Below are 18810 nucleotides of genomic sequence, written 5' to 3' on the forward strand. Positions count from 1 at the left end.
ATTCTTGGAAAAAATCACATACACAAGATAAAAGTACGGATATTTGAAAAATTTAAGATTCTGTAAATTTAACAAATGAGATATTTGGACCAACACCAAAGACGCAATAAGGGAGTTTCAAACGCAAAACATACAGAACACTTTTAAATTCAATCCACAGATTTTACAATACATTAAATAATTTTGGGTTTTTGAAAAATTATCGATTTTTTGAATATACAATAACCGTTCGGGAATTCCGCTAAAGTCTTAACTTGTCAGTCTCGAACTAAAAATGAATAGCGCACTTTTTGATTGGTAAAGCGGATGCTGAGCTACATTCAAATAAATTTTGGAAAAATTTTCGAAAAATTAAATTTGCGAGCTAATGGCTTCGGAATACCGCCAAAGTCATTAGAAAAAAGTTCTGAGCAAAAAATGTATGGCGCACTTTTTGATTAATCCAGCGGATGCTGAGCTACATTCAAAATAATATTGAAAAAAATTTTGAAAAATTGAATTTGCGAGATAATGGCTTCGGAATACCAACAAAGTCTTAACCCGGGAGTCTCGAACAAAAAATGCATGGCGCACTTTTTGATTGGTCCAGCGGATGTTGAGCTACACTAAAATAAATTTTGGAAAAATTTTTTAAAAAAATTAAATTTTTGAGATAATCACTGCGGAATACCTCTAAAGTCTAATCCCGGGAATCTTGGACAAAAAATGTATAGCGCACTTTTTTATTGGACCAACGAATTTAGAGCTAGAGCAAAATAAAATTTGGATTTTTAAAAAAAATTTCGTTTTCTCAAATTTACGTAATTTTTTTGTTTCTTAGTAAAACGAATTGAGTTATATTTATTTTTAATGTTTTGAAATGAATCTTAAGTACTGCCTGAACTTTAATTTGTGAATTTTAATTTGAAAATAATTATTGTTCCTCTTCGATGAAGGAGGAAACAGTAATATATAATTTATTTTACAAGTAATAAGCAAAGCTTTTTTTAATTTTTCTTTTTCTCTTTGTTGCAAATAGTAGAAAAGTAATCCTACTTTGTTTCATCAACAGAGTCATCTATCATTGTGACTTTGAAACTTTTCTAAATCTTATACTACCAAGTTTTCTACTTTATCCTTCTGCAGCTTGATTATACCAACCAAAGATGGAACTACCAATGTTAATCAACGATAAAACAGATAAATAAATTGACATTACCTTACACCATTCGAATCATATCTGATAACTGTTATGTCTCGCAGGTGCTGCCTGCAGAATTCACTTTCACTTTTTAGAGCCAATCAAAAACGAACTTAAAATTGAAATATTCTCTTAAATTTTCAAATTGTACCAATCGAATTGATGGGAAGATTTTTCAAAAATTATAACTCTTGCGAAAAAAAATATATATTCTCGAGAGTTGTATGCTATATAGTGAAAGAAGGTCGTATCTTTCTTTAAGATGTAGGCAATAAGCAACAAAACCATACTCCCATGAACAACAAACGTGAATCGGCCTTTCTCTTTTTACTCCAAAGTTTCGCTGTCAGCAGTCGCTCAGTTTCTGTACCAACGTCATCGAGAAACCATCATATAAAGAAAATGTCCTGAACGAAATTCGTTCGTTGACGTGAGCTCGTCATTTTGAAACCGGATAACATATATAAGTACGTGTGTTTTAAATTTAATTTTCTTTAGTTTTAAAACATTTTCTCAATATCCAATAATTTATCGTCAGTGAGAAGGAGAGAAAGTCGTTTTCTATATAAATATATTTATTCAACCTATATTTATTTCACAATATAGTTAACAGTGGAAAATAATTTAAAAATAATATTACACCTTAATGTAACTCGAATAATTTAGTGACAAAAAAATCCCTAGTTATACGATTTTAACATACAGATAATTTTAAAAAAGGATGAAATATTTTTTGTATCTGTCAGCGAGAGTGCTTATTTTGTACATACACGTGTTCACAAGCACGCGCATGCCTTGTCCAATTATGTGATATAGGGATGTCAGTGATTTCAACGCTCGAACGCAGAGCTTGTCAGTGCAATAGACCGTGTCATTGTATATTTAAAATTATAAACTCTCCATTATAGAAAAGCGTTAGAATTTAAAAAAAAAAAAAAAATTAGAAAGTCCAACCGAAAATAGTGATCTAAATGGAGAGAATTTTTAGGATGTGATAAAATTTAATCTTTAAAAATACAGTTTGAAATTAGTGTATAATATATGTGATTAGAAAAATCCACAGAGGAAGTAGGTGCCAAGAGTCGAAGAAGAAGAATTTAGTTTCGTTTCACTCTAGCAACCGTTGCTATGACAATAGTAACCTTAGCAACGGTTGCTGTGGAAATAGTTGCCCTAACAACGGTTGCTATGGTAATATAGTTGCTATGACAATAGTAAACCTAGCAACGGTTGCTTTGGTAATAATAACCCTAGCAACCGTTGCTATGACAATAGTTATATTATAGTAACTATGGTACAGTTACAGTTACCATAGCAACCGTTGCTATAGTAATAGTTATTTCTAACAAGTCACTGATTACAAATCCATTCCCCGATTTCAAAATGGCGGACCAATATGGCGGACGAAAAAATAAAAAATTGTTCCAATTGACATAAAATTTGCTACTCGGGTTGTTTTCGGTACCGCTGATTACGAATTTGAAGTCAGATTTCAAAAATACAAAATGGCGTATTCAATATAATGAAGTTTTTTTTTTTTTTTTAAATCTATAGATTATTTACAAATCTAATATATAAGAATACAAAAAACTATATGAAAGTCTCTTTGTTGATATATTTACTATATTTACCGTTTTGTTACTAATAAACATATAACCCAGAAATGAAAATCGTCACACCACAAGAAATTACGCGACTTTGAAAAAACTTGCCTATGTTGTATAGATAATAATGACTTCAACGGGAGTTAGTACTACTACATAATTATATTGCTCGGCCGAGTGTTTATTTCCATTGACATTTCCTAATGGCTAGAAAAACGTAGACGGTTTTTAAAATGTAGAACAAGTTACTGTTTGCGTGGAACTACATGCGGATTACACATTGTAGAAAGTACGAACTAAATGCACCAGGCGCAGCGGACATAAAAGATATAATATTCGTTGACGCAAGTTTGTTTACCTTTTACATAATTTCTTATACTCCCAATCTATATTATTATTATTATTATTATTATTATTATTATTATTAATATTATTATTATTATTATTATTATTATTATTATTATTATTATTATATTATTATATTATTATATAATAATAATAACTAATTATTATTTGCTAACTGAACATAAAATAATTTTCCAGTGTGCAACTGTAAAATATATATTTATTATTGATAAAAAATATTTTTAAATTTATCATAGATGCGGCTCTAGGTTTTTTGTCGCAAACGCTTCGAGAGCCCAATTTCCAAAAGCGTTAAAATTAAATAAAAATTATTATATGAATACGCGGCGACAAAAAAAATTTCCTACATTAATTGAAGAATTAATAATAATTAATTAAATTAGTTATTAAATTAATTAAACTAATAACTTTCATTAAATTACTCTCTAAATCTGAATTAGTAAAAATGTTTACTAATTTGAATTAGTGACTCACTTTTTGCTCCTGAATTAGTAAAATTTTACTAATTATTAGTAACTTTAAGTAACAATTAGTAAAATTTAACTAATTCTAAAGCAAAAAGTGAGTCACTAATTTAAATTAGTAAACATTTTTACTAATTCAGATTTAGAAAGTAGTTATTAAATTAATAATTTTCATTAAATTAATAACTTTTATTAAATTAGTTATTAAATTAATAATTTTCATTAATTTCGTTGGATAAAATTTAAAAAATTTAATATAAAAAAACGACAAACTACAAAAATAAATAATTAGGATTTTATTAATTTGTATCAGAAATTGAAAATTATTTTTAAAAATTAAATTATAATTTAACAGAAATAAACTTTTTTCAAACAAAAATTTTTTTTTTCTTGAAAACTGTATGTAAAATTAAAATTAACTGAAAATTGAATATTAATTTAGAAATATTAAATTTATATATATTATATATACTTCATGGGTCAGTTGTTCGAACAACGCTTTAAGCGTTGCATAAACAAGTTGCTCTATAACTAGATCAACGCTCCTTTCTTTTTTTTTTCTTACCAAAGTTCCGGAGATAATTTTTAAATTTACTTAACGTATTTAATAATGTGTGAAAAAATTAAATAGATAATAATTCACTGATTTTTTTTTTTTTTTTTTACAAAAGTTGAAATAAATTTATCTCAAATCAGATTACTATAATCACACTTTATACGTGTATAGTTTCAATTTTTGTAATTAAATTTTTTATTCGTTAATTAAAAATTTGTTAAATAAATAAGAAATAAAAAAAAATAATAAAAAAATAACACACAATATTAAAATTTTATTAATTAAAATAAAAAACTATTTAAATTGGTTTGGGAAAATAACGTGTAAAAATTAGAAAAAAATAAAAATTTTATATATATTTTAAAAATAGTTTTCAAAAAATTTTTTTATATATATTATTTTTAAAATTTTTCGTCAAATAGTTTTTCTTTTTTTTAATTTTTTCAAACATAAGTAATAAATAATTATTTGTAAAGAAAAAATATGAAAATTTAAGAGAAAAAGCAAATTGAAAACAAAAATGTTTTTAAAAAATTTTTTAAATATTGTTTTTAGAAATAAAATTTGAAAAAATGTAGTAATTATTTATTAGAAACCTTAAGATTTAAATAATATATTAGCTGAACACAGGGACTAAAATATAAATTTTTATTGACGTCATAAACATTTGTTTTATAAATAGATTTCAAATATAAAACCGGATACCAAAAAGTTTTTGGGAGTAAAAAATAATAAAAAATAAATTAACATACTCATCATCTTAAAATTTATGCACTATATGATACGAGTCATCCTAATTTTCCTTTCGATGACAAATAAAATTTGAATTTTATTTGTTTTTGTACAAGACTGGATAAATTTCTACAAGTCATTTTTTGACATATTAAAAAATTGTTGTCTTTACTTTTATTTTTATTGAATCAAAAAAATATTTCTTTGATTTTACGAAATTTTTTATTTGAATCAAAGAAATATTTCTTTGACTTTACGAAATTTTTTATTTCAATCAAAGACAAAATTTCTTTAATTCAAAACAATGCAAAATTTTTTTTTCGTAAAAAGGAAAGAAAACTCTATTTTTATACAAACAAATTTAATTTTCAATTTTAATTTAATTTTAAAAACTGATTTAAAAAAAATTCGAAAATCAATGATATTAGAAATTTCCATATTTGAAATAGGAATAAATTTTAAAAATTTTTATCTTTTACCATTTTTGGCACTTTTTTTTGTTTTTGGTGAAAAATCCCTACCACTAAATACTAAACTTGTTAACACGTATATTAATCTACGATGACTAATAAAATGAATTTTTATTTTGCACCCACTACTGTTGACACATTATTTAATTTCTAAGATGCCCACGTTTTTCGACCCACGTTATTTTGTCTTCTTTTATATATATATATATATATTCATACAAATTTATTGAGTATCTTCATTTACAACTAACTGTTTTATTTTCTATGCTAAAACGCCTGGTTACATATGTGGTACGAAATTTTTGCCTCGATGCCTTCAAATATATATTATACATATTAAATATTTCAATGATATATTTACATTTTTAATTTTTTTAATTTTTTTGTAGTTTTGTAATTTTGTAATTTTATATTTCGGTAGTTTTGTAATTTTATAATTTTATATTTCAGTAGTTTTGTAATTTTTGTAGTTTTGTAATTTTATATTTATGTAGTTTTGTAGTTTTGTAATTTTATATTTCGGTAGTTTTGTAATATTTGTAGTTTTGTAATTTTATATTTATGTAGTACATATTGTAATTTTTGCAGTTTTGTAATTTTGTAATTTTATATTTCGGTACTTTTGTAATTTTTGTTCTTTTGTAATTTTATATTTATGTAGTACATATTGTAATTTTTGTAGTTTTGTAATTTTGTAACTTTATATTTCCATAGTTTCGTAGTTTTGTAATTTTGTAGTTTTGTAATTTTATATTTCTGTAGTTTTATAGTTTTGCAATTTTATTTTTATGTAGTTTTGTAATTTTATATTTCTGTAGTTTTGTAGTTTTGTAGTTTTATATTTCGGTAGTTTTGTAATTTTATATTTATGTAGTACATATTGTAATTTTTGTAGTTTTGTAAATTTGTAATTTAATATTTCTGTAGTTTTCTAGTTTTGTATTTTTATATTTCTGTAGTTTTGTAGTTTTGTAATTTTGCAGTTTTGTAATTTTATATTTCTGTAGTTTTATAGTTTTGTAATTTTATATTTCTGTAGTTTTATATTTTTTTTAATTTTGTAGTTTTGAAAATAATGATTATTTTTCCAATTTAAAGTATTAAATTTTGTTTTAAAATTTTAACCGTATAGTTAAAATTTTTCGAAATTTTCAACCCTTGTATAAAGCAAAAATTTACCAAAAGTTTTAAACCAATCCATTAAGATTCAAACTATCAATTAATTTTGTTTACAAAGTTTTTGGGAAGAATGTTCCCCATTTTAGACATCAAAATCCGTAAAAAGGAAACAACTCTCTCTTGATTATTAATATTTTTCTTCCGCGCTAAATAAATGGAACAAAAACCGGACTTTCGAATGTCATTGTAGAGACCTCTTTGAAAGAATGTTATTCCCATCGAGTATATATATATATATATATAAAGTATTCTTATTTTTTATTTTTTTTTATTGAATAACGGATAAAATGTGTGTAGGTAGAACTGAGACATAAAGCTGATTTCTTCCAAGGCCATTATTTACAATGCAGGACAAACAATAATAGAGATAGCGTATGATGGCCTTCCATAAGTTCACGTTCTAAAAAAAATTAATGAACTGCGGACAATTGTCTCACATACATTTAATTAAGTTCATATAAAGTGAAAATTTTAATATACTCTCATTAATCGTTCAATTGTAAGAATTTTCCCATCATTTGAAACTTTGAAAGTTTCAAAATCTCTTTATAATAACCCATTATAGTGTCGATGTGTATATAGTAAAAACAATCAAAAACATCAAGATTTTACAATTTAGAACACACTTTTAAAAGGTATAATTATTGGAATACGGATTTCTAGTAGTTTTTTTAAAAATAAATTTATTTAAATACATTGAGATTTTTGATGGTCAATTTAAATTTTTAAATTTAAGAATTTTTTTTTAATTAAAAAATAGACTTCAAATTCGTAATTAGCGACCTCGAAAACCCCCGAGTAACAAATTTTAAGTGAATTTGTTTAGTTTAAAAATTCTTTCGCCATATTAGATCCGCCATTTTTAATTTTAACAAACCGACTTCAAATTCGTAATCAGCGACCCGAAAACCCCTGAATAACAAGTTTCAAGCGAATTTGTTCAAATTAAATAAATTTGTCCACCATATTGGTTCCACCATTTTGAATTTTGAAAAACTGACTTCAAATTCGTAATCAGCGACCTCGAAAACCCCCGAGTGTCAAGTTTCAAGCAAATTAGATCAATTTAACAAAATTCGTCCACCATATTGGATCCGACATTTTGCATTTTGCAAAACTGACTTCAGATTCATGATCAGCGACTCCAAAAACCCCCGAGTAATAATTTTCCAGCGAATTCGATAAATTTAACAAAATTCGTTCGCCAGAAACCCACGAATAGCAAATTGTATATTAATCCAAAAGATTTTTTAATTTTTTCGACTGACAAATTGAATCCGCCAATTTTGAATTTTCAAAAACTGAATTTAAATTCGTAATCAGCGAGTATAAAAAACCCCCAAGAAACAAATTTTAAGCGTATTAGAACAATTTAACAAAATTCGTCCGCTATATTGGTTCCACCATTTTCAATTTAGAAAAACTGACTTCAAATTCGTAATCAGCGACCTCGAAAACCCCCGAGTAATAATTTTCAAGCGAATTTGATCAATTTAACAAAATTCGTCCGCCATATTGGTTCCACCATTTTGAATTTTGAGAAACTGACTTCAAATTCGTAATCAGCGACCTCGAAAACCTCCGAGTGTCAAGTTTCAAGTGAATTTGATCAATTTAACAAAATTCTTCCGCCATATTGAAACCGCCATTTTGAATTTTGAAAATCTGAGAAAAATTTCGTAAATAGCATCATAGAAACATCTTAATAACAAATTTTACACGAATTCGTAAGATTTTTAATAGTATTAGATTTGTAATATTTCATTTTTTAGCAATATTTTTTAATCCTTCCTGAAAATATTCCCTCTTGAATTTTTTCCCGAATTTTTCATGCGGAAATTTATGTGGAGATTTGAAATGTGATTTTTGTCAACTGAGGCAATTTTTTCCTGGGATTTTTTTTTATTAATTTTTTTACAAAATTATTTTTCTTAATTTCTGAATTCTTGTTTTTTTTTAGGAGATGTTACTTCCGTTACTGCTCCTAGGATGTATCCTCACTACAATGGGAGGTTACATTCCTCCGGGACCAAAATATCGATGTCCAATAGAGGCGAGTCACATTTGGCCATGCGCTTGTATTAAAAATACAGACGAGGGACTTCATATAAAATGTGAAAACAGTAATTTAGCCAGCTTAAGTTTGGCATTTGAAAATTTAGGAAATGATGGAATTCCAATAGAACAATTAATTCTTTACAAGTGCAATATTGGTACGTATAAAAAAAAATAATTAAGTTTTCATAAAAATGTAAATAAAAAAGAAAAGTTGTAACATAAAAATAAGGCGTTACCATTACAGAAGAGAGTAACAATTTTTCGTTATTTCGTAATTTTATTAATTTTTTTTTTTAATTTTTCCAGCTCGACTTTATGGTCCAGCACTTTATCAATTGAATGTCCGAATTTTACATATCATTGATACGCCAATAAAATTTATTGACGAGCATAGTTTTTTGGGTGTCAATCGAACGCTACAGGAACTTCATATAATTGGTAGTAAACTGGAAAAATTTCCAAATCAAGCTATACAAATTTTGGGTAATCTTACAATTTTAATAATTAGAGGCAATCGATTGGAATCAATGAATGATGAAAGTTTTCATGGAAGTCTGGCGGCCTCGAAAATTGAAAGGATCGAAATAAGTAACGGTAATAAATGTCTATATATATATATTATTATCAAAAAACATTTCATTCAATTTTAAACATATATCAATAATTACTAGATATATATAAAAAATAGAAAAAAAAATGTATATATGTTATAATATTTTTTTTTTATAGAAACAAATCTTGATGTTACAAGATTTTATTCAATTTTATTAATTTCACAATTATTTTATTAAAATAAAGTTAAATTTAAGATAAAAATTATTAATTACAATTGAATCCAAAAAGGGCCAGGGGGTTTTTTATGTAACCATTCCGCATTCCAGATTCCGAATTCCAATTTTCACATTTCGCATTCAAATTTTCTTATTCCAAAATTCGAATTTCATATTCCACATTCCAATATTCTCATTCCGCATTCCACTTTTTACATTCCAAATTCCACTTTTCCCAATCCGCATTTGATTTCTTATATTTTATTTTTTAAATTATCACATTCCATATTCCTAATTACAATTTTAACATTTTGCATTTCACATTCCGCATTCGAGTTTTCACAATTCGCATTCCACTTTTCACATTCAACTTTTCATATAAATAAATAAATAAATATTCCCATTCCAGTTTTCACATTTCACATTTAGAATTTTAATTTCCACATTCTGCATTCGATTTTTCATATAAGGAATGTGTAAAGTAAAATGCGGAATGTGAAAAATAGAATTAGAATTGTGAAATGTGAAAAGAGGAATTCCGAATTTGGAATGTGAAAATTGAAATGCGAATTATAAAAAATTGAATGACAAATGTGAAAATTAGAATGTGAAATGTGGAAAGTCAAATGCTGAATGTGAAAAATGAAATTCGAAATATGAAAAGCCGAATTCGGAATGTGGATAATGGAATGTAATAATTGAAATTTCAAATGTGGAATGGGAAACGTGAAAAGTAGAATTTTGAATGGGAAATGTGAATTTCGGAATGTAAATTGGAATTGAAAAAGAAAAAATTTGAATGTGGAATGCAAAATGTAATAAGTAGAATTGAGAAAGTGGAATTTGAAAATTTGAATTCGAAATGTGATATGAGGATTGTAAAACGTAAAATTTGAAATGTGATAAATTGGAATCCAGAATGAATAATGTGATAATTGGATAACAAATTATAAAAAAATGAATGTGGAATGTGAAAAGTGGAATTCGGAATGTGAATAATGGTATTCGAAACATGGAATGTAATAATTGGAATTCCAAATGTGGAATGGGAAATGTGAAAAGTAGAATTCGGAATGGGGAATGTGAAAAGTGGAATTCGAAATGTAAAAAGTGGAATGTGGAATGCGAAATGTGATAAGTAGAACTCAGAATGTGGAATTTGAAATTTGGAATGGGGATTGTAAAATGTGAAAAATGGAATTCGGAATGAATAATGACATAATTGTATTGCGAATTATAAAAAATTGAATGTAGAATATAAAAGTCGAATATGGAATGTGGAAATTAGAATTCACAATGGAGAATGTGAAAAGTGGAATTAGATATGGTGGAATCTGTAAATTGGAATTCGAAACGTGAAAATTAGAATTCGGAATGTGAAAAATGGAATACGAAATGTGAAAATTTCAATGGAAAATATTAAAAGTAGAATTTGGAATGCGTAATGCCAAAAATGGAATAGGGAATGTGGGAATGAGGCATAGGAAAAATGGAATGTGGAATGCGGAAATGTTACATAATTGACCCCGAGGGAAATTTACGAAAAAATTAAATTTAATGATTTTCTTTTTTTTTCATCAGGTACATTGCATACAATAACAGTGGAAAGTTTCGCTCCCTTAAAAAAATTAAAATCATTGGATCTTCATGGCAATAATATAAAGGAATTAAAGAGAAATCAATTCAAAGGATTAAAGGATATGGAGTATCTCGATTTGTCCTATAATTCCATTGAGAAATTAGAAGCATCTCATTTGTCTGATCTTACAAAATTAAAAATATTGAACGTCTCCCACAATGCACTTGGTGATTTGAAAAGGTATTTACGAGAAATTTCGTTTTATAAAATATTTATGGCATTTGCTAAAATCTTGCAATTACAAATTTTGCAGTTAGGAAATCCAACTGTTATATTTGAAATAATTTTTTTTTTTAATTCAATTTTCTTATTTGTCATTTCAGAGGAACGTTGGCAAGAAATTCTCTCCTACTTCTCTTGAATCTTAGTCATAATAAAATAAGAAAAATTGATTCCAACACATTTCGAGGAATGCGACAAATGAGAAGACTCTACTTGAGTGACAATTTAATAAATGACGTTGGACGTAGTACTTTTGAATCGGTGACAAAAGTTGCAACCATCGACTTGGCACGTAATCAAATTAAAAAAATTGATTATCAAATGTTTAATCAACTTAAATATGCTGAGGTAAGATAAAAATGACTATTTCTTAAATATACAGAAAAATACCAAAGGAATACTGAAACCCAAAAAAAAAACTAATTCTCTAAAACCCTTTTTTTAGATGTTGGACGTTTCTGAAAATATGGTGACAATTGTTGAAAAATTGTCATTCAAAGATCTCACAAGTGTTCATGTGAATTTATCACACAATCGAATTTCTCAAATTGAGCCAAGGGCTTTTGAAAATTGCGCCAATATTACTGTTCTCGATTTAAGTTTTAATAAAATTAACAATTTTTCCAAAAATTCGTTTGATCCCAATACTTATGCCAATGAATTGCAACTTAGTTTTAATTTCCTGACTTCTTTAAATCAGGTATGTTTTGTATTCTAGAAAGAAGAATTTTAAATTTTTTAAATAAATTATATTTTTTCAAAATTTTTCATTAAAATTGAAATAATTAATATAGAAATAATTAAATATAAATAATTAATTTAGAAATAATTTCCTTTTCTTTTTGTGTATTCTTTTAGGTACCATTGCAAAATATGACGTACATAAAAATTTTAAATGCCTCCCACAATGCATTGCATTCAGTGCCAAGAAATACATTTCCAAAATTATATGAACTTCATACAATTGATTTATCATATAATAATATATCAGAAATACATAATGGAATATTTCAAACATTATTTAGTCTTCGTACATTAAATTTGGCATATAATTCATTGGAAAAAATTCATCCATCAACATTTGGACCATTGACAACTTTATTGGAATTGGATATGAGTTACAATAAATTAAGAGAAATTTCACGTGGAAGTTTAACACGTTTAGGAAGTTGCAGGTATAAATAATATTATAATCATTGATTTTTTTATTATCAATTTACAAATATTTTTTTCATTTAAATCGCTAATTTTCTATTTTTAGGACTTTGACGGTTAAACACAATAATTTGACGAAAATTTTCCAATTGCCAATTTCCCTAGGTCATCTTGATTTTTCTGAGAATTCCTTGGAGGAAATTCCATTGTCAGACACTTGGCCAACAATGAATGCACTTTTATCACTTGATCTATCAAAAAATCGTTTAACTGATAAATTGGGATATGGCTGCTTTGATAATCTTTTAACTCTGAGGACATTGAATCTTGCTGAAAATAATATTACAAAACCACCGTGGGAAGCATTAAGTTCATTGACAAGTTTACAGTATCTTTATTTACAGGTGAGAAATTCATAATTATATCAAAAAAAATTAATTTCTGAAATTAATTTTGAATTAATTTAATGTTTAGGATAACAATTTAACGGAACTAAATAAGGCAGCATTTGGAAGATTACCAATTGTTTTTGAATTGAATCTATCAAATAATCAAATTAAAAAAATAAATCAACGAGCCTTCGAGGGACTTTTGCAATTATTAACCTTGAATTTATCCAACAATAATCTCACTCACATTTCAAATGGTGCATTCCAAAGTCTTGTATCGTTGAGAAATTTAGATCTCTCTTTTAATAATTTAGAAAAATTAGATAACAAAACAAATGGATTATTAGATGATTGTTTGTCATTGGAGAAAGTGAATCTTAGTCACAATAAAATATCATTCATTACAAGAAAAATGTTTCCCAGCAATCCTTGGATTCCTTATAAATTAAAGGAAATAGATCTTTCCTATAATACAATGCCAGTTCTTACATTTGACATCACTATAGGCGGAAAGAAACTTGTTAATCTCAATCTATCCCATAACAATATCAACGAGATTCGAAGATGTAAGGCAATTTATTTTTTTAAAATCTAAAATGTATCTGAATAATTAATTAATTTTTTACATTGCAGATGTTATTGGAAATTTAACAAGTCTGGAAACATTGGATTTATCATTTAATGATATCAATGATATTTCGGAGCCAGATGTTTATAAGCCACCGATAAATCTGACAAATTTGATTATGAAGAATAATCACTTTACTCATTTACCATTTGAGAAAATTGTTGCCATGCCAAATTTGAAACTTTTGGATATTGAGAATAATCAATTTACAAGTTTTAATAAACATTTGATGACGATTATCAAAAACAACACTGAAGTTCGATATAATGGTAATAATTTAACTTATTTTATTTTTATTAAGATTTTTTTATTCTAGATTCATTAATTCCTAATTTGAGAATTTTAACCTAAAGTTTAGAATTCGTAAAACGTTCCTTTTTATTCTTCACACAATGAAATGAACAAAAATTGTCGACGATCGATCCAAATGTGATTCAGTATCAATCTGTTGAGCCCTCATCCAAATTTCTCATACATCATTGATATGACAACTTCAGTTCCGTATCGTTAAACAATTAGTTCAGAGGTTTAGCTAACTTTACTATTAACTATTGCTGAGAATTATCAAATTCAAAATAAGATTCATCCTACATGGAAAAGTTTTTGGATGAGCTAATTTACTAGCTATAGTAACGCTGTGTTACACTATGGTAACCCTGCAGAACCAATGTGAGAGTGTTTCTCACCCCCCGTGGGACGTCATCATTGTTGAGGGCAAATACCAGATTTTTTACATAAAAATTTTGAATTAAGATTTTCTAACTAAATCCAGATTCGTTACACACAGATTGCCGACTAAATCGGAATCCTTTCTGATTCAGATTTTCATTAAGACTGCAACTGCCGATTTTGTACATCTTAATTTCGAATTTTTCCAGACTCATTTTGGATTAGGATTTTGTACCAGATTAAGTCAGGATTATTGTAAAGCAATACCTGGCTGTGTGGACATCGATGGACGAATAATCCCAACGTTGACCTCTGCGTGTCGTAAAAGGCGACTAAAAAGGAGGAAGGAGCTTCCAGGTTTGGGGATTAGATAGAGTCCCCAAACTAGTACCCGTACCTGAGTCTAATAATCGGAGATCAGGTGCCTCGGGAAGCTTTTCTTCATCAGCGCGAAAAGAGTCGTCATTTGGGTGTTGGACTCATGGGAGCAGTGGTTGAAAGCGCATATCGCTTAGAGCAAGACAAATGAAGAAGAAACTGATCCAAAATGTGATCAGACTTCTTTGAAACTGTCGACATGTGAATTGCGCTATAACAACTCGGGCAAGAACCTGCATAATTCCAAGGGACTGGAAAAATCGTCGAGGGTCATAAGTGTTCTATCTAAACCAACGGAAAACGACGGATTTAAATTAAAGTAAGAGTCAGTGCTGTAGTACGATGACTGTTGAACGAATGTTTCAACGACGATATACAGTAAGAGTCACGAATCAATTTGCGAATTTCTAGAAAAGAGATTAGTTGAACGAGGACTACAGTCCATAGGAGTCGTTATTGTTATCGTTGGTAAGCCGATAGGCCAGGTACAACGGACCCCATCTAACGTCTTTTTCGATAAAGATCTTCTAAATTGTAACGCAATTCCCGCTGTGGACCAATACCGGATTTTCCACATGCAGATTTCAAATTATTACGGATTTATGTCGGATTCAGTTTTTTGACAAATACTTAATCCAGTTTGTTGCGTACTGTTTGCAGATAGGTTACATAGAAATTCTGTATCATTCTGGAATACTTTTGGATTTAACTAAAATCAAATTGTTGCGGGATAATTGCCGATTTATTTCATATCAATTTCGGACCTTTTAATTGCATAATAATGCAAACCTAATGAAATTTTTATATCAGACGCCAGCTTATTTCTAATGGATTTGGCAAACCAAGAATGAATTTGAATTTAATGAAAGGAATTATATGATTAATTAATTACAATTAATTAATTACCTATAATAAATTATTGATGATAATTCGGTTTGTTGCGTACTGTTTGTGGATAGTTTACATCAAAATTCTGGAATGATTTTGGTTTTTTCTTTGGATCTAACCAAAATCAAATTGTTGCAGGCCAATTGCGTATTTATTTCGTGTCTATTGCAGATTCTTCCGGACTGATTTTGGATTTATCTTTTCATCCAGATTGATGGCTGACTAATACAGATCATTTTCGGATTGTTTTCGTTAAATTTCTGGACCAATCTGAAATGATCAGTGATCTGTCTGTATTTAATCTAAAATTAGTCCGAAATTTTTGACAGATATTTGTGAAAGTGGAATTCTAAATAAAAATTAGATTCTGTACATCTAAAAGTGTAAATAGAATTATGAGTAAAAATTAGAATCCATGGAATAGAAATTGAATTACACAATTCTCCCGCTGAAGGGTTTTTGGAGTCGTAGATTTCGAATATAAAATATAATTTTGCAAAATTCAGAATATCGAATCTAATTTAAGAAACACTGGAAATCTTTTTTCCTTTCGTTAAAGATTTCGATGCAAAATTCGAAAAAAGAAAATAAATTAACAAAAATTAATTTATTTAAAAAACATTCTTTAGTAAATCTTGCGTTTGAAGAGTTGCGGCGCATAATTGCCGATTTATTTCACATCAATTTCGGACATTTCAATTTATAATTAATTTGGAAAACTTAATGGAATTTTTATATCAAACACCAGCTAATTTCTAATGAATTTGGCAAACCAAGAATGTATTTGAATTTAATTAAAGAAATTATATGATTAATTATTATTATATCAATTAATTATAATTAATTAATTACCTATAATTAATTATTGATGATAAGGAATTGTGGAAGAAAATAATTACGTATAGTTTTATCATTCATTAAAGTAGATCAAGGGAGAAAATGAAGGAAGAGTTTATCAAAATAATTATTAATGGGAAATTAAACTATCGCTCCAAAAAAATTTATTCACTCCTTTAATATCTCGCCTTTATCCAACGCGATTCAGGTGAATCATTTTGAATTAAAATCAATTAAATTTGATTGATTTATTAGAACAAATCGACTTACAATTTGTTGAGTAATAATTCGTTAATTAAATAAAATCTCCCAATCATTCGTGAGTTGATTTCAGAAAAATACTCTTCGCATACAATAAAATGAACTATAAAATTATAGACGACCATCAATGCAAAAGTGATCTAAATCTGTTGTGTCCTCATACAAATTTCGGCTACTACATTGCCATGACAACCTAAGGTCCATATCGTCAAATTAGTCCAGTGGTTCAGTAATTTCTAATTTCCAAATCCATCTCCTTCGTCACCTGCTCCGAACAATATATGTCTTATTTTCTGTCGATCCTTCTGAATGCAGCTTTTTTCAAATTTTTTTAATTTTCATAGTTAAATTTAAATTAACCCAATATTAAATCATTACATTTTGAATCTATTTTTATTTTTCTTAATGCATTTTCCAGGTAATCCATTGTATTGCGATTGTTACGTAAGACCATTGAAAAGATGGCTCAATACATTCACGGAAATTCCAAAAGAATGGATGGAAATGATATGTTCAGGTCCAAGTTTTATTGAAAATCATCTTCTTTCTGAAATAACTGAAGATTTAATGACATGTGAAGAGAAAGATATTTCAGAAGATTCAAAATTAGATATTACACCTGACATTGAATACAGGGAACTGGAATAGTGAGTACATAATTAAAAACAATAATAGGTGTAAGAAAAATCATCTTTTTTTAAAAGATGATCATATATAATTTGAATCCAGAGAAAAATTATCATACACGTCTTAGAATAAAAATTTTATTTCATTTGAAAAATTCCTTTTTTTTGTTTAGCAATGATGAAGATGATTCGTGGAAAGCCACTTGGTATGTGACATCAAGAGAAGACATTGGAGATTTTTATATTGTTCTACGGGAAATTGGCAAGAAACCTCTAATCGAACAGGATGTTGTTTATAGTGAAAGATCATTTAAAGTAAATACACTACCAAAATCAATGTCAAAATACGAACTCTGTATTCTCGCCAGAGATTCGATAGGTAATGTTAAACATTTCCGAGATTCTCAATGTCAATTATTAAATCAAAAATTTACTAGTTCTGGAAGTTTATCTCTTCCATTAAGCACAATTTCATTAGTATTTTTGACTTTTTTGAATAATATCACAAATTAAATATATTTAATTTTATGATCACGAAAGAATTTTTTATTGATCTGTTATATATAAGAAATTCAACATAAATTATTTAGTGGTCATGAAATTAAATATAAATGAAATATTAATAATTGAGAAATTGGAATATTTTCTTTACATGGAGAAATTAAAATGATCAAAATCTAATTTGGAAAAAAAAAAGTTAACAGAGAAATACTCACAAACGTGATAATTAAACTATAGTGATAATAATAATTAATGACTGACAAATGCAATTGTAATTAAGTGCTCTTATTGTTATATAGAGAATTTTTTGAAAATTCGAATTTATTCACGCTGTAAATATTTTGTTTTATACAAAAAGAAAAACACCAATGTTGATGATTAATTATTTATTTTATATAAAAAGATTGTAATTTTTATTTTATAAAAGAAAAAAAAATATTTCCCTCAATCTAGCTAAAGTTTTTTTTTTTTATAATCAGCATCCGCTAATATGATGTAAATAAGGCCATAGGTAGAACCTGATGATCTTTCTCTCACGACCTACTTGAATCAATTAGCCATTAATTAGTTACCTAATGGGGGGATAACATCCAGAGAGTCGATACCGCAGAATATGGACAGATATGGTGTCAAGTTACTTTGTCTTGGAACTTTATTTTATCATCATTAAATCTCACGTGTCTTTTATCATCATCCTTGTGTCCTGGCCTCTTAATAATGTTGTGGTTTCAGAGTATAGAAAAAAAATTCTCAAGGAAGTTAACACAAAGATGCAACACGTTAAGTGTGATTACCTCCTTATTATGAACATAATTAGGATTCAAGTTCAGAAATAACTATGAGAGTATTATAAGGTATCTATACGATTAGTGTGAAGGAGAATTTTTGCTTTAACCAACTTCAATAATATACTCTCTATAATTAAAAGTAATTAAAATTTTTTCCTAAATCTTCAAAATTGATTTCATAACTTTTCCCACATTTATATATCACCTTTGACATATCACATCTTTTATATTCTAGTTTTTTTTTTTATTTCCTCTTCATGTTCTACTTTTCATATTTTTTTTTATTGACGACGGATATTTCTTTCAACACATTCATTGAAATAATGTTTAAAGTTTTGACATGTGTTTAATGCATGAAAAAATAATAAACTAAAAAATTTTTTGCCATTAGTCTGCTATTCCAGGATTATATGGTTGACCTTCTGACATCTTTTAGTGAATTAGAAAAGT

The 18810-nt window shown here is 27.3% G+C and overlaps 1 protein-coding gene across 1 annotated transcript; it reads left to right on the plus strand.

The window, feature by feature from the left end:
• Window positions 1–1500: 1500 nt before the first annotated feature.
• Window positions 1501–18024, plus strand: LOC127289061 (chaoptin). The gene is made up of 12 exons (XM_051316819.1): window positions 1501–1647; window positions 8512–8764; window positions 8916–9203; window positions 10961–11198; window positions 11342–11588; window positions 11686–11940; window positions 12099–12415; window positions 12502–12799; window positions 12870–13350; window positions 13418–13681; window positions 16864–17092; window positions 17245–18024. The coding sequence occupies exons 2-12, from the start codon at window positions 8515–8517 to the stop codon at window positions 17582–17584; spliced, it is 3207 nt and encodes a 1068-aa protein (XP_051172776.1). The 5' UTR covers window positions 1501–1647; window positions 8512–8514; the 3' UTR covers window positions 17585–18024.
• The last annotated feature ends 786 nt before the right edge of the window (window positions 18025–18810 follow it).

This window comes from Leptopilina boulardi, unplaced genomic scaffold (assembly GCF_019393585.1).
Source record: "Leptopilina boulardi isolate dan_hultmark-lab unplaced genomic scaffold, ZJU_Lbou_2.1 LbouV2_399, whole genome shotgun sequence".
Lineage (NCBI taxonomy): Eukaryota > Metazoa > Arthropoda > Insecta > Hymenoptera > Figitidae > Leptopilina > Leptopilina boulardi.

Bases quoted from the DNA above. Each gene is read 5' to 3' on its own strand.
- LOC127289061 (XM_051316819.1), top strand. From the start codon at position 8,515: ATGTTACTTCCGTTACTGCTCCTAGGATGTATCCTCACTACAATGGGA. The intron at 11,589-11,685 runs GTAAGATAAAAA...CCCTTTTTTTAG, and splicing joins ATCAACTTAAATATGCTGAG to ATGTTGGACGTTTCTGAAAA. The intron at 13,682-16,863 runs GTAATAATTTAA...TGCATTTTCCAG, and splicing joins CACTGAAGTTCGATATAATG to GTAATCCATTGTATTGCGAT.